Source organism: Amphiura filiformis, chromosome 5, assembly GCF_039555335.1.
Source record: "Amphiura filiformis chromosome 5, Afil_fr2py, whole genome shotgun sequence".
Taxonomy (NCBI): Eukaryota; Metazoa; Echinodermata; class Ophiuroidea; order Amphilepidida; family Amphiuridae; genus Amphiura; species Amphiura filiformis.
Genome location: NC_092632.1, coordinates 27272796 through 27287596, shown reverse-complemented (window position 1 = coordinate 27287596; position 14801 = coordinate 27272796). Strand labels below are relative to the sequence as shown.

At 36.3% G+C, this 14801-nt stretch overlaps 1 protein-coding gene across 1 annotated transcript in view; it reads right to left on the bottom strand.

Moving 5' to 3' along the window:
* Nucleotides 1-12245: 12245 nt before the first annotated feature.
* Nucleotides 12246-14801, bottom strand: part of LOC140152099 (dual oxidase 2-like) — a 35085-nt gene continuing 32529 nt past the window's right edge. Inside the window, exons 33-34 of the mRNA XM_072174397.1 lie at nucleotides 14159-14287; nucleotides 12246-12395 (exon numbers count right to left, since the gene is read on the bottom strand). Coding sequence (XP_072030498.1) covers nucleotides 12273-12395; nucleotides 14159-14287 — 252 coding nt within the window. The 3' untranslated portion in view covers nucleotides 12246-12272. The remainder of the gene's footprint in view (nucleotides 12396-14158; nucleotides 14288-14801) is intronic.

Sequence of the window (14801 nt, the reverse complement as noted above, 5' to 3'; positions counted from 1 at the left end):
TTAATTTCACATAATATAAGACAAAATTGCTTGTCACTAAAGGAGGACACGAACACTAAAAGCTTTTATAATGATATTTTGTAGCACGCTTGTAAACAATAGTAAAATGTTTATCTTTTGTATCTAACTGTATCGTGGAGACGTGGTATGAACTTAATTTCAGACAATATAAAGCAAAATATACATATACATAATTTCATCTTTAAAAGGTCTTGAATTATAAAAGCAAACAACGTATGCTTCAATGTCTCTCTCTGTCTCTTCACTTTTCGTGATTGTCTCTCTCACTCTCTCTTGTCACTCTTTTTTCCTTTTATTTTACTTCTCTGGCTCTTCTCCCTCTCTCCACTTTCTTTTTTCTTCTCTCTATCTCTCTCTCTCTCTCTCTCTCTCTCCCCTCTCTCTCTTTGCGCATTAACACATCGGGATATAAACATACTTAATGAAACTGTTTTTGCTCTCTTCATCTTCTCACTTCCCCAAGACATCGCGCTCTCTCTCCACTTTTTTACAACCTTGTTTACCACTTTCCTTCTCTCCCCTCTGTTTATTAATTTGAATGCATACTTTTTATTAAATTTTATTGATCTCCTTATTTCCTTAACACTTTTGTAAGAAATGCTTTCTTACACTTTCACGTATACAAACAGTTTTGTACGTAATGACGTCTTGCAAAATGAAGTTAGCCTTAACTCATAGCAAACTCGTATCAACAATTCTGATTGATTTAGCTCTAGCTCGGGGCTTTAGCACTATATAGCTCTTTTGATTATATTTATTTATTTCGATCTAAATCGATAGTTTTGACCGCTAGAGAATATTTTAATACATTTTGGATAAAAATGTTCCTAAGCTTATTTCATCAAATGCCTTTAAAGTTAAAGAAAATTGTAAAAATTGTGAGATAAATAAGATTTTTTTTTAGGGGGGGGGGCAACTTCTGCACGGGATTTCATAAACACGATTGGGAGCTTTTTCTTTTTCTTGTTTGTCCTTGGGATGCACGACCATGTTTTTGATGGTTGTATGGGGCTTCATGGACGTCGCGATGTTCTGTTTTTTTTTCATAATACGGTTTATCTTTTCCGCGACGCCTGCTATGTATGAAATCACTACACACCCTTTGCTCTGCGTTTGGATTGTCTTTTTTGTTTGGTTTATTTTTTACCTTGTTGACTCTGTCCGTTTTTACCTTTTCTATTGTCTTTGTCTTTTGTCCGTTTCTTTCTAACGCGTTTTCGATGTGATTCTCTTCTGCGATTTTATCCTCATCCTCGGTGATAACCTTTTCACCTCTGTCCGGTATCATGCGAATAACACCCGACTAATAAATTGTGGTGTAGGGCTGGTGAGATGAGAGTGACATATATTGATCTGTGTGCGTTTGTTTCCTGTAGACAAGCAATTTTACAGTATCGATTGAAAATCAAAACACCCGGTCAAGGTTCCCGCTCCAAGCAGATAGAGTAATAACATCATCAAGAACTCATTTTTTTTGTAATATTTTACTATTATTATATTATTTTGTATATTTTGAGTGAAAAATAATAAATCTCGATTGAATGAAATATAATAAATCTAAACTGAACTGGACATGCTTAAGTAAAAGTAAAAAGTAGTACAGTAGATCTGACGAGGAAAACCAAACAATTATTTTTTTTTCCTAACCATGATGTATGACTGTAAACCTAATCATCAATTAAAGGAGTATTTCGTGATCCTAGCATCCTCTTTTTATGACATTTTTCAGTACATATCCACGAAAAAAGCTTATTCCCAAAATTTCAGTTGATTCTGATTTTGCGTTTGCGAGTTATGCATGATTATGTGTATTACAATGCTCCATAGACAATGCCTTGTAATTTCGTTCTGGTGCACCAGAACGAAATTCAAATTTCACGATATCTTTGCAAAACGAATTAATCTGCAAGAAATATTTTGTAGATAAACATTATGTAGCCAGAGGTTCCAGTGGTATAAAAATCTCAACTTATTTTGAGAAAAGTGGGGGGATGAGGCTGTGGATCACGAAATGCCCTTTTATATGATGACCACAATAACTTTAAAAATAAATTAAATTAATAAAATAATAAAATTAACAACTTAAATGAAAAATAAGGCAGTCAAATGACTTTATTCCATTTAAACACCATATTTTTTATTCACATTTTGAGCACATTTAATTGTTTTTGCCATTGTCTCTGTTTCCCGTTTTTACAGCTCTTTGAGGATTGGTATAGAAGAATTGTCATCTCAGCACTCCATAACAGGCATATTGAGGGTGGCCGGAAATACTTCATCTTTTCAAATATTTACTGGCTGGAACATGCTAAACAAAGGTTAATGTTAACATATACATTTTTACCCGATACAAGCCAATTATTCATCAATACATTCACGCGAGACCTCTCGCTAGTTTCCTTAGCCGTTCCCCGGAAGAGACGTATATTACTAGAGAGATTCGCGCTGTGTGTAACGCTAAATAGAATCTAAATAAATGTTTACTTATGAATTTCAATGCGATCAAGTCATTGCATGATTATTACTCAAGTCGCTGATAAATGGTAATTTGGTCAAATTTGCTACAAATAAAGTTACTGTAAATGGCAACAACAGACAAACAAGGTCTTGTGAATAACATTATTGCTTGTGTAAGCATAAATATGTGTTCGTATTTGTACTGAAATTAATACTATTCTCACGAATATTCATAACTTTAAAATATGGAAGTAAATCATAGTTTCCTCATCAATCTGGTAGTTATTGTTTTAATAGTATCACAAACCTGTAACCGGGAGTTGCGCGTCAGTGCAGACTTAGTAGTTGTTCCTGCTACTAACAGCTCCGAGCCATGCCTCCTCACAATGGACAACATTGATGGACAAAACACAACTGTACTTATTGGCAATCCAAGTGAAACTTGCAGTGTGCAATTGCAAACTTCTATCGGAACAGGAACAATAATAGAAATCCCTCAACAAATGCCCCCTGATGCATTTGTGTATGTAGAGAAACAAGGAAAACTACAGAATTGTCAGAACAAATACCTGACCATTGCAGCATACGAACCCTGCTTTATTACCATTTCACACACAAATATCCAGCTGTTTCTGCAAGGTAATACCAGTGTCCTCGTCAGCACTACACCAATTAACCATTCTCCGTCAATGTGCCTGGAAAAGAAATTCGAAAAAGAGGACCAAATACCTGGAAACTGTCCTGCAAATGAAGTTAATCGTACAATTTCATGTCCCATCATTTCTGAACTTGAATGTTCTTTTGATTTTCCATCTAATTGTAATGCCAGTCTTGGTAACAGATATGTTGAATTCAGGTGTTACGATTTCCAATCAAGCCACACATCTCTGATAATGTATCCGTATGATATCACTACATTAGACCTATCAGAACAAAATATTGTAGAGATATCTAGAAATGCCTTCATTCATCTGAACTTATTAGAGCAGCTTGATATTAGTTATAACAGATTATCTCAACTACATCCTCAAGCATTTGCTGGTTTGAAACATCTCCATACACTAGACTTGCGCGGTAATCACCTAAAAACACTAGCAGTTCAGCTTTATGATGGTTTAGGTAGTCTTATTCAATTAAACCTTGACGACAATAAACTGACCATTTTGCCAAGGGGTTTGTTTAAAGGGGTGACAAGCCTTAAAAAGTTGTACCTCAATGGGAATCAGATAAGTTCACTAGACGGTGATTTGTTTAATGACACCAGTAAGATGGTTTATCTGAATCTACGTGACAACACCCTGACTACTTTGCCAAGAGGGTTGTTCAAAGGGTTGACAAACCTTGAAAAGTTATTCCTTTATAGAAATCAAATAGTTTCATTACATGGGGATTTGTTCAATGAGACTAGTATGCTGGTTTATTTGTCTCTGCGCGACAACAACTTGGCCATGTTACCAAGAGGGTTGTTCAAAGCTTTGACAAACCTTAAAACTTTATACCTCTATGGAAATCAGATAAGTTCCTTAGACGGGGATTTGTTTAATGCTACCATTAAGTTGGTTTATCTGAATCTACGTGACAACATCCTGACAACTTTACCAAGAGTGTTGTTCAAAGGGTTGGCAAACCTTGAAACATTGTACCTCTATGGAAATCAGATAAGTTCCCTAGACGGGGATTTGTTTAATGAGACCAGTAAGTTGGTTTATCTGAATCTACGCGACAACACCCTGACCACTTTACCAAGAGACTTGTTCAAAGAGTTGACAAACCTTGAAACATTGTACCTCTATGGAAATCGGATAAGTTCACTAGACGGGGATTTGTTTAATGAGAACAGTAACCTGGTGACTCTGTATCTTTATGACAACATTCTGACAACTTTGCCCAGAGGGTTGTTTAAAGGGTTAACAAACCTTGAAAAGTTATACCTCTATAGAAATCAGATAGTTTCATTAGATAAGGACTTGTTCAGCGAGACTAGTATGCTGGTTTCGTTGTCTCTGCGCAACAACAACCCCCGGGGGCACTCCAACTTTGGAGGTGACGCGTATGTAGGGCTGTTAAGACCCCTTTTTCAGCATCGCTGTCACCCAAAGACCCCATATTTTTTACGAACACCTGCTCGCTCCGCGCTCTGTCACCCGAAGACCCCTATTTTTCCATTTGATCTGTCACCCAAAGACCCTTACAAGTTCAATTTGAACAGCAACTTTCATTTATCACTGATTTTGTTACTTATTTTGAAAAAATAAAGAAATTTGAAGCCATTTAGAACTAGAAATTCGATTTTCGAGGTTTTTGTGGCGCTGTTTTGGTTCTCACCCAAAGATTCCATTTAAAAAAAAGGGCATGTTCTCACCCAATGACCCCATATTTTTTACATTTTGCTCTCACCGAATGCCAAAAATCGTGCTCTCACCCAATGACCCCATATTTTTTACATGTTGCTCTCACCGAATGCCCCTTAGTGCGAAAGCGCCAGCCCTACACCTATATCCATTTCAAATTGAAGTGCCCCCCCCGGGCAACAACCTGACAACTGTGCCAACTGGGTTGTTCAAAAAGTTAAAACACCTTGAAATACTGTTCCTTTTTGGAAATCAGATAAGTTCATTAGACAGGGATATATTTAATGAGACCACGAAACTGACTTATCTGTCTTTAAGAGAGAACAAGCTGCAACATTTACCAAAGGAACTGTTTCATGGTTTGCATAACCTGATTGATCTGTACCTCTATGGTAATCAACTGACAACAATAGACAGTACATTGTTTCAAGGACTGACCGGTTTACAGATACTCAAGATGCACACAAACATGTTTGCAGAAATGGGGTATGATTTATTTTGGATGCTGAAAACTTTGACATATCTTGATTTGGGCAAAAATCAATTATCAAATTTAAATTACCGAATATTTGAGGGATTAGGAAAATTGAAAATTCTGTACTTAGAACACAATAGGCTTCGTGCTTTACATGTACATCTATTTAAAGACACAATAAACCTCAGCATACTGGAATTGTCAGGCAACCAGTTGACAACTATTCCAAATATAAACAACCTAGCTCAACTTGCCATTCTCATTGTACTTGAAAACAAATTGATTATGATAGATAAGTATACATTTATTGGTATCCCAAAGAAGGCTGAAATAGTTGCAAACCAAACAGAAATCTGTGAATGTTATGTACCAAGTGAAATTAACTGTAATGCCACAAATGTGCGATCCCCATATTTGACATGCGATAGATTATTGTCAGATAGAATGCTAATGGTCATGATGTGGCTAATTGGTGTGAATGCTTTAGGTGGAAACTTATTTGTTATGAGCCGAAAGAAAACTAAAAGTGAAAAGAACAAAGTTCAAACCTTTCTGCTTACCAACCTGGCAATGTCTGATTTACTTATGGGCATCTATATGCTAATAATTGCATCTGCTGATATTTACTTTGGTGAATATTTCCCAATGCAAGCTGAAACTTGGCGATCTAGTATTACATGTAGAATTGCTGGAGCAATGTCAATAATTTCAAGTGAAGCTTCTGTGTTCTTTATAACACTGATAAGCATCGACAGATTCATTAACATTCGATTTCCATATTCTCTTCGCAAGCTAAGGAAAAAGTCATCAGCTGTAATAGTATCATTACTTTGGCTTATCTCCCTTACATTAGGAACTGTTCCTTCTCTCCTAGCTGGACGAAATTATAAATTTTATGACAACTCTAACGTGTGCATAGGCCTCCCTCTGGCTCAAATGGAAAAGTTCACAAAGAATGTAAGGAGAGAGAAAAACCAACCGGAAAATGTCAAATACTGGTATTACACGTACTCGGTCTACTCTGAATCTCTCGGAAATGTTCCCGGTTTGTACTATGCAACCGCATTATTTCTAGGCCTCAACGGTATATGCTACTTCGTCATATTGCTCTGCTATATGGAGATTGTACAATTTGTTTTCGCCTCATCGAAACGCGCAGGTTTGAACAAGGATATGAAAGAACAGATCAGACTGACTATCAAAGTTGCTGCCGTAGTCCTCACGGACTTCTTTTGTTGGTCCCCGATTATTCTGATAGGGATTCTTGTGCAAGTTGGTGTACTGACTCTGCCTCCTTCAGTATTCGTATGGTCTGTTACCGTTATTATACCCATAAATTCTGCGATCAATCCATATCTGTATACTATTGCGGGCATCATCAGCAATCGTCGCAAACGGGCACAAATTTCGCCAACTGATCAGAATGAATCTGCTCCAACTGGTCAATTGAATCGGCAACGGACAACGGGTACGCAAGATACACGGCTGCAAAATACCTCTGCTGCCCAACAGGTGCACAATAATGTTCAATATAGTCCAGAAGAGTTGTTGCCCAATATAACCACTGATATAGCCGAGTCAAACATATAAGTGAATAAAGTAAGCAAGGGGCATTGCAAACTGAATAAGTAGACTTTGTAGTGGGACGATAAGAGTGTGGGGGAAATTAAGAAATAGTTGAAAGCAAGAAGTGGTTATAAAACAATGGCAGTGTACGAGGGTCATTTAAAAGTTGTACCTCCATCCTCATATCTCAGCTTTTTTAAATGGTAGGAAATTTTCCATGATTATAACCTAGTGTCTTATCTAGTTTGTGAGAATATCTTCCAATATCTTTGTTTATCTGTTGTAGGCGAAGTAAAAATGAATCAGGATTCAGTGGGATAAATGGAGAAAATCTGTACATATATCTACAAGAATTTACCATAAATCACCATTTGGTCACTTACATTGAAGTTGACATACAGAAAAATATCAAAAATTATGTAAAATGCTGCTTCACGTCAACAACAACTTTGCTTTTTAGCAAAAACAAATAACAACACAAAAACAAAAACAAACAAAAAATAACAACAACAACAAACAAACAAAAACCGATAGGAGCAGATAATCAAATTTCATGTTTTTCTTTAAAATACCCAAAAGATATTTTTACAGAAAATGTCTGTATCAGAAAAATGGCTAACTGGAAGCATTTTAAACGTGCTATGGAAACGGCACTTGGTAATTGAATAACAGGGAAACGGATTTGATAATGGCAAGTAACAAAAAGTGCTTGGGTTTCATTATTTTGAACATTCAGTTCTGAGACATAACTTTAAAGTCCTTTCATACATATGGTTCCCAAGCGCTGAAAGACCATTAGACATCACAGCAAAAAGATAAAAATCTATTTTTATCAATGACCATCTTGCTGTTTGGTTACACATTTGATTCTGTTTCAACTGTAATCTGTCAGCATACTCATAAGCCTTGTATATCAAGTAGGAGGGATGCACATCTATTTTCATGTAAATGTTTCCTGTGTATCAAATGCTTCTGAGGTCACCTACAAAAATTTGGAAAGATTATCAAAATACATTTGCTTTCATTTGTAGATAACAGACCAATGTATAATCATGTCGAGTTTAAGGAAGCTACCCTTTACAGAACTTAAGTTATAAGAGATGAAACTGTAGAACTTATATTGAATGACCCTTGTATAACTATCGCATGCTGTTGACTCACATTCTAAACATGCTAAAATGGTGTAGAATACTCAAATGTCATTTCTGGAGCAAAACGGGCTCCTTTAGGAGCTGAATGAGTAAATATTATGAACTAGAGACTTTGTGGAAAATATTGTCCTCTAAAACTGGATATTAGGAAAAGTGGGACATTATGGGTCAGCTTAAATTGTGCATAAAATTACAAACTACTGTAAAAATATCTCTGTGTGTATAGGCACTGTTAAATGTGTACAATTTTTAGAGAACATGCTGGTGGTAGAACACGATTGTTTAGTCTAATTATATGTAAGCAAAAGATGGTTGTCTTTGCATAATGGTTATGATGCTTCCATCTATCTTTATAATTATATAGAATATAGTAGAACACGGTTCTTATGCTTAATAAATTTGACAAATTAGGATTACATTTGTGAAATTGTTATAGATTTGTCTATGATACTACAACAACATGCATGCATTACATATGTAGTGTTTTTGTGAAACAAAATGTGATTGTGTTATTACCAAATGCGTAAAATAATAATTGTAACTGTATATCTGACACGTTAGATTGGTAAAATGATTTATGTTTGTTCTGCAAATAGATCAAAAAGAAATGAAACACGTAATTGTATTATTGGACTGTGATGATAGACTCCGAAAAAGAGTCGAAAAAAACGTGATAATGGAAAAATGGCATGGTAGTTATCAAAGCAACTAGTAAGATCTCACAATGTGGACTATGTTTATGTATTAGATCATTATAAATTATCAAAATTTACTTTTCATTAAAGATTCAGAGATTGTTTATTTAATCAAACAATGTGTTTTGTTGTGCGTTCTGAAGTGAATTTGGGAAAAAGGTGTTTTTGGCCTTGAGTCATTAACGACTCGTAACAATATTTGTAAAATAGTAAAGGTAGCTGCATCTATGGCACTGTTAAAATATAAGTAGGGTTGGCAACCTTTTTGCAAAAGTGGTAAAAACCAGTTGTTTATATGTGATGCGATCAAGCAAAATCAGTCGGAACTCAGAAATATTGATTTTAAGATATAGCCAAACAAAGGAAATATTTCTTTTTGTTTCCTGTTGTTTTGGAAACTCTTTAATTGCTCATATCTTTAGAACTGGTTATTCAATTTCAATGGGAATTTCTGCACAATCCAGATTTGTAAATGCTTTTTGCTATCCTAAGTATATGAAACTGAAAATTTAATATTTCCGTGTTCCGACTGATTTTGCTTGATCGCATCATATATGCTGGTGGTAAAACACGATTGTTATCCTAATTATATGAAAACAAAAGATAGTTGCTTGCTTGCATCATTTGTGAAATAGTTATTGCTTTGTCTATGGTACAACAACATGCATGCATTACATATAGTTGTGGTAAATAGGTGAAATAAAATAATATGCAGGCCCTAATTGTATTATTCGACTGTGGAAACTTTGTAGAACATTAGATAGGTGTACGCAGTTAGCAGCCTGCACAACCGATTCTTTTGTTTGGCAAGGCTCACTCAGTCATTTAATGAGGCAATACAAACGATCGAATTTGGTGTTGAAATGAGCTAAATTTTTAGTTACACCTTTTCGATGTAAAATTAATTTTCTCGGCCAAATGAAAAGCAATCATTTTCATTTTTTCAGTAAATGTCAGGAAAAATTGTAGTGCTTGATACTGTATTTTGTTTTCAAATTCTAGTGTTAAACTTAGGCGTGAAATTTAGTCATTTAGTGTAAGATTTTCGATTTTGATAGGCTTAAACTCTGTCCACGAGCCTTTTTTGGATCAACCTTTTAGCTTTTCAAAGTAAGATAGTTCGCTAATGAAGGATTTTTCCCAACTTTCTAACGCACATCACCGTGAGCGATATATCATAGTTTTGTCAGAATTTGCGTTTTCATTTCACTATTTTAACTGCCGGCTGACCATTTTCAAAATCAACGAGTGAAATCTAAGGCTAATACTAGCATTGTGGATCGATATCCCTGGGTTTAATAGGAATACCGGTATGGCTACAGTGTTGCTAGAACTTCAATATAGCAAAGAAATTCCCAGGCCTATAGCGCTCCTACTGATCATGTTTAACCAGAACACTCAATTGGGGATTTGGGCTACCAAATCGCTGATCGGGCAATTTGCTTTCAATGGAAAATTGACCTGGATAAACAACAAAGGAAATATCGACTATTTCTGTTGGTTGCTCTCGAGATAAAAGCACTGAGTTAGACATTTTCGGAGTATGAAGGGAAAAAGGGTAAAATAAAAACGGAAATTCTAACAAAACTATAATATATAGACCCACACGATGTGCTTTACAGAGGTGGGAAATATCTTTCTTTAGCAAACTATATTAGTTTGAGACGCTAAAAATGAATTCCGTAAAAAGCTCGCGTGCGAACTGAAGGCCTATAAAAATCAAAAATATCACACTAAAAGACACAATTTGATGCTTAATTTTAACACCAGGATTTGTAAAAAAATGTATATCCAAGCACAAAGTTTTTAACTGACATTAAAGAAAAAAAAAAAAATTGCTTTATATTTGACCGAGAAAATTAATTTCATAGCAAAAAGGTGTATCTCTGAATTGTGCTGATTTTAACATGTATCGATCGACTTTCAGCGCGACTAAGCATTTCTAAAGAATCGGTTGTGCAGGCTGCTAACTGTACGAAAAAGAGACGAAGAAAAATAATGTCTTTGTAAATGTTTTTGAGGTCGAGACAACCTGACACATTAAACACTAATTGGTGTACACGAGCGGTGATAAGATCAAAATGGCTGATGAAAATCGTAACATTCGAGTGTCATTTGTCATATGCAGCAATGTCCACATATATATTTTGTTTTTGTTGGTCAATATTAATTTTAATGAGAACGGTGAAATATGTAATAACTTCCAAATACGCTAAAAGCCAAACAAAGCCACAGAAGCACATAGAGAAATGACATTCAAGCCAAATAATCGGAAAGCAACGCACAGATAGTACAGAATGATGTTTAAGCAACACACAGAATGGGGGTTAAAGTAACACAGAAAAGCGTGTAAATACCGCGTTGGCTGCCCGGGTTGGCTGAAAGTAACAGAAGCGCATAAAACCTCAGAAAGACAGAGAATGGCGTTCAAGTAAGACAATGGCGCTGAAAGACACAGAAGCACAGAAAAGGCCATAGAAAGACAAATAATGACATAGAATGACAAAGAATCGTGACGTTTAAGTACAATAAAGCCACAGAATCACAGACGAAAGCCATATAAAGATATGGAATGACGTTCAAGAACGATAGAAGCCAGATAATGTCGCTCAAAGACACAGAAGCACAGAGAAAGCCAAAGAAAGACGGAAAAGGTCGTTCATGTACGTTAAAAGGGATACAGAAAGTCTCTGAAGCACAAAATGCAATAGAAAGGCAAGGGAAAGAATAAAGTTAAAATACGCTACATGTAAAATCCAGAGAATGTTGCAGTAAGCCTTTCTTATAAAATGATGTGACTATGTGTGTGTTATAAAATGAGGTGGAGTATCATACATCTAATAAACATCTACTTCAATATATTTCAATACGTTAATTGGCTACTTAATATTCATGATTTGAGACCATTCAGTGACCATAGTCACGTGGAGTGATATTACACCGTAGAGTCACTCATCCATAATATTTCATTATCGAACTGATCAAACTTTCAGTGCCATATGGAAAGCCATTCAAAACATCGTTATATTTATAATTAGCAGACGAGAGGAATCAAACTGGCGGCTGACCTGTTTATAATCAAATAACCGATTTTATTCAAAACTTAAGTCTAATTCTATTTTTAGTATCGGCCTGGTTTAGATTGATTAAAGTTTCAATTTACGAGTAATGGATTCGTTCTTAAATCATTAGGGCCTAATGATCATGCCAAGGAAAAAAAATAAGCAGGCTCTCGGGGCTCTATTTGCCCACCGGTAAACCCCGGTTATAATGAAATAAAAACGGTCCGTAAGCTATTTGAACCTAAAACTGTCCCCTCACTCTCCTGGTAGAAAGTCTCAATTTCTCACATTACATACCAGAATAAATTGTAGCATGGTCTTTTAAACACAAAGTAAGATTTAAGAACCGGTATTTAAACTGTGTTATGTGGAACAAAATTGTAGTAGCTTCAGGTTCACCAAAATTCTACATCAACTGGGCTCTACTTTTTCACAAAAGAATCGAGCCCGGTTAAAACCCTGCACCTGATATGAATACAAATTAAGCCGATTCTTTAGAAATTTTCATAGTGATGAATAAATTTGGTTGCGTCAAACTTATTGAGTTCAACACATGCCTTTTCCACGCATCCAGTCATTCCTGGGGGTCCACAGCTAAACACACCAATACGACGAACCTGAAGAATAATGTAAATCATAGCATTAACTTAGCATTTAGGGCTGTCATGGCTGTGATACATACAATTAAAGGAGGGTAAAACCATGATCAGCTTCCTTTGAAACGTACATGCATATTTTCAATTTTAAGTGTTGATTTAGGGTTTGGGGTTTGAGATACCAACAACCTGAAGTCATCGAAAGTCACAATTGCGACGTACGTGTATGTTGTTTGTTGTGATACTAGGGCAGAATACATTTAATGGAGGAGAGCGTGGCCTAGCGTGGCCTAGAGGAGAGCGTGGCTTAGCGGTTAAGGCATAGGACTGTGAACCCAAGGGTCAAGGGTTCGAATCCCAGGTCCGGCTCTTTGTGTCCTTGAGCAAGACACTTCACTCTACTTGCTTAGTGCTTCGGAGGGCACTTTAAGCTGTCGGTCCCGTGTACATGCATATTTTCTCACATTAATGTAGTGTGCACGTTAAAGAACGTCACAGGCTATTCGAAAAGAGCAGGGGATCATCCCGGTCATGTTGACTGTACTTCAAAAATACACTCATCTACTCTAGGTTCCAGAGTAAAACATAAGTACAGCTTGTCTGTACGCAGTGCGACAATACTCATACATATGAGGGAGGCACTTATACGGAAGAAGAATGGTGTTTTAAATCGATTACTAAATAAAAATATCGGGTAAAATATATTCTTCGAAATATAATACAATAATTGGACAATCGCATGATTTCGGGTGTCGTCTATCAGCCCGTAAATGGACAGTTAATAGTAATAGTTATTAAAATTATATCTGACTAAAGATTAATGAGAATAAACGATACGAATTTTTTTAATAAACAATGAATTGATTTTATTGTAGTGGATACCGTCTGTTCCGACATCCACTGCTCAAAATACTGTTCAAAAGTCATATCCTTTATTCTCTAAATCACAAAATGACAAGCAACAATTAATCAAATGATGATGCAGTCTGATAAACCCAAGATAACCATAAACCGTCACGTTCTATAATACTGACTATAGAGGGCGTTGTTATCGATTGTTTTCTCGATGCAAAGCCGCCGATGGTCGCCATAATAAAACACCGTTTGTGGAAAATAAGTAACCACAAATCGTCCCGTTGTATTTTACTGACTATAGAGGGCGCTACCAGCTATCCCATGTCCGCTTAATTTCTTTCTGCAACCATAATGGGCCGCTGCGATCATAATGGGCCGCGATACATCTAACCCCTTAAGGTTAGGGATACGCGTCCGTCCCACCATAATACCACGGCGTATGGGGGAGTTAAGCTGTATTTATACTCGATCGCTTTTGCAAAAAAGCGATTCTCACGCATGCTCAGTGTAATCTCATTTCTAGAGTGTTGAGCTGATCAATCGATACAAATTGCTGAGGCAAAAAACAACGCAGATTTTGCAAGTTGAAGAAATCTCAACTTCCGAGCTTGTCCCGTGAATGCATCAACCAATCATTTCCTACCAACTAAATCTGTTATTTTTCTAATTTATTTACCTTTCGCGAGCATTAACTTTCGGGGATGAATTAATTCAGAGCAATAATTATTGACAGCAATAAATGTGTTTTGAGGAATTTGGTATATTTTAATTGTCGTCTGCAATCGCGATCACCGTGTATAAATTCAAAAGCGACGAGCGATGAGTCGCAAAATTCAGCTTTCCAAAAGCGGTAAATTGTAATCGCTCACGCTTTATAGTTATCTGGTATACGTCAATATGCGGATATCACCATAAATTGTTCTACATACCTCTTGATGTCCTTGTTGAAGAGTGCTGAGGAATGACAAGAAATCTGGTCTTCCAAAATGAGTGACTGAAAGCAGTCCAGTGAAGAGAGATCGACCCGATATCTTCTGAAAATGGCGCTCACAGATATACTGAAAATATTAATACCACAACGTTAGCTAATATAGCTGATAATGTATTGTCAAAATTATTCGGAGAAATAGTTTCTAATAGTTTTTGTCTACCCTTTTTAATGATGCTGATTAAGGGAGTGTTTATAAATACTTTAGTAGGTGGGTCGGAGAATATGGCTCGGTGGTCAAAAAAGGAGGCGAAAAAATGGGAATCAAAAGTGGGCGTTTTTCCGTTTCGACAGACGCAGATGCTAATTTTCTACAGCGTCTTCCCCATCGGCTGAAATTTTCAGTAACGTCTCCCGCTGCTGAAGGCGAGCCGTCGATAAGGTGAACAAAGACCCGAACAAAGCTAAGAACAGAAGGGCGCACATAGTGCAGTTATGTCCACGGCAAATTCACCGCTTTCCAGCCATAAACCCGCAGTGAAGATTAAACCGAGATATGCAGTACTAAACCATTATAGTAATCGATTGTCCAATGCAAATTTATTACCACGTGATAATATGTGACCGTACAGCACGAATGAGCC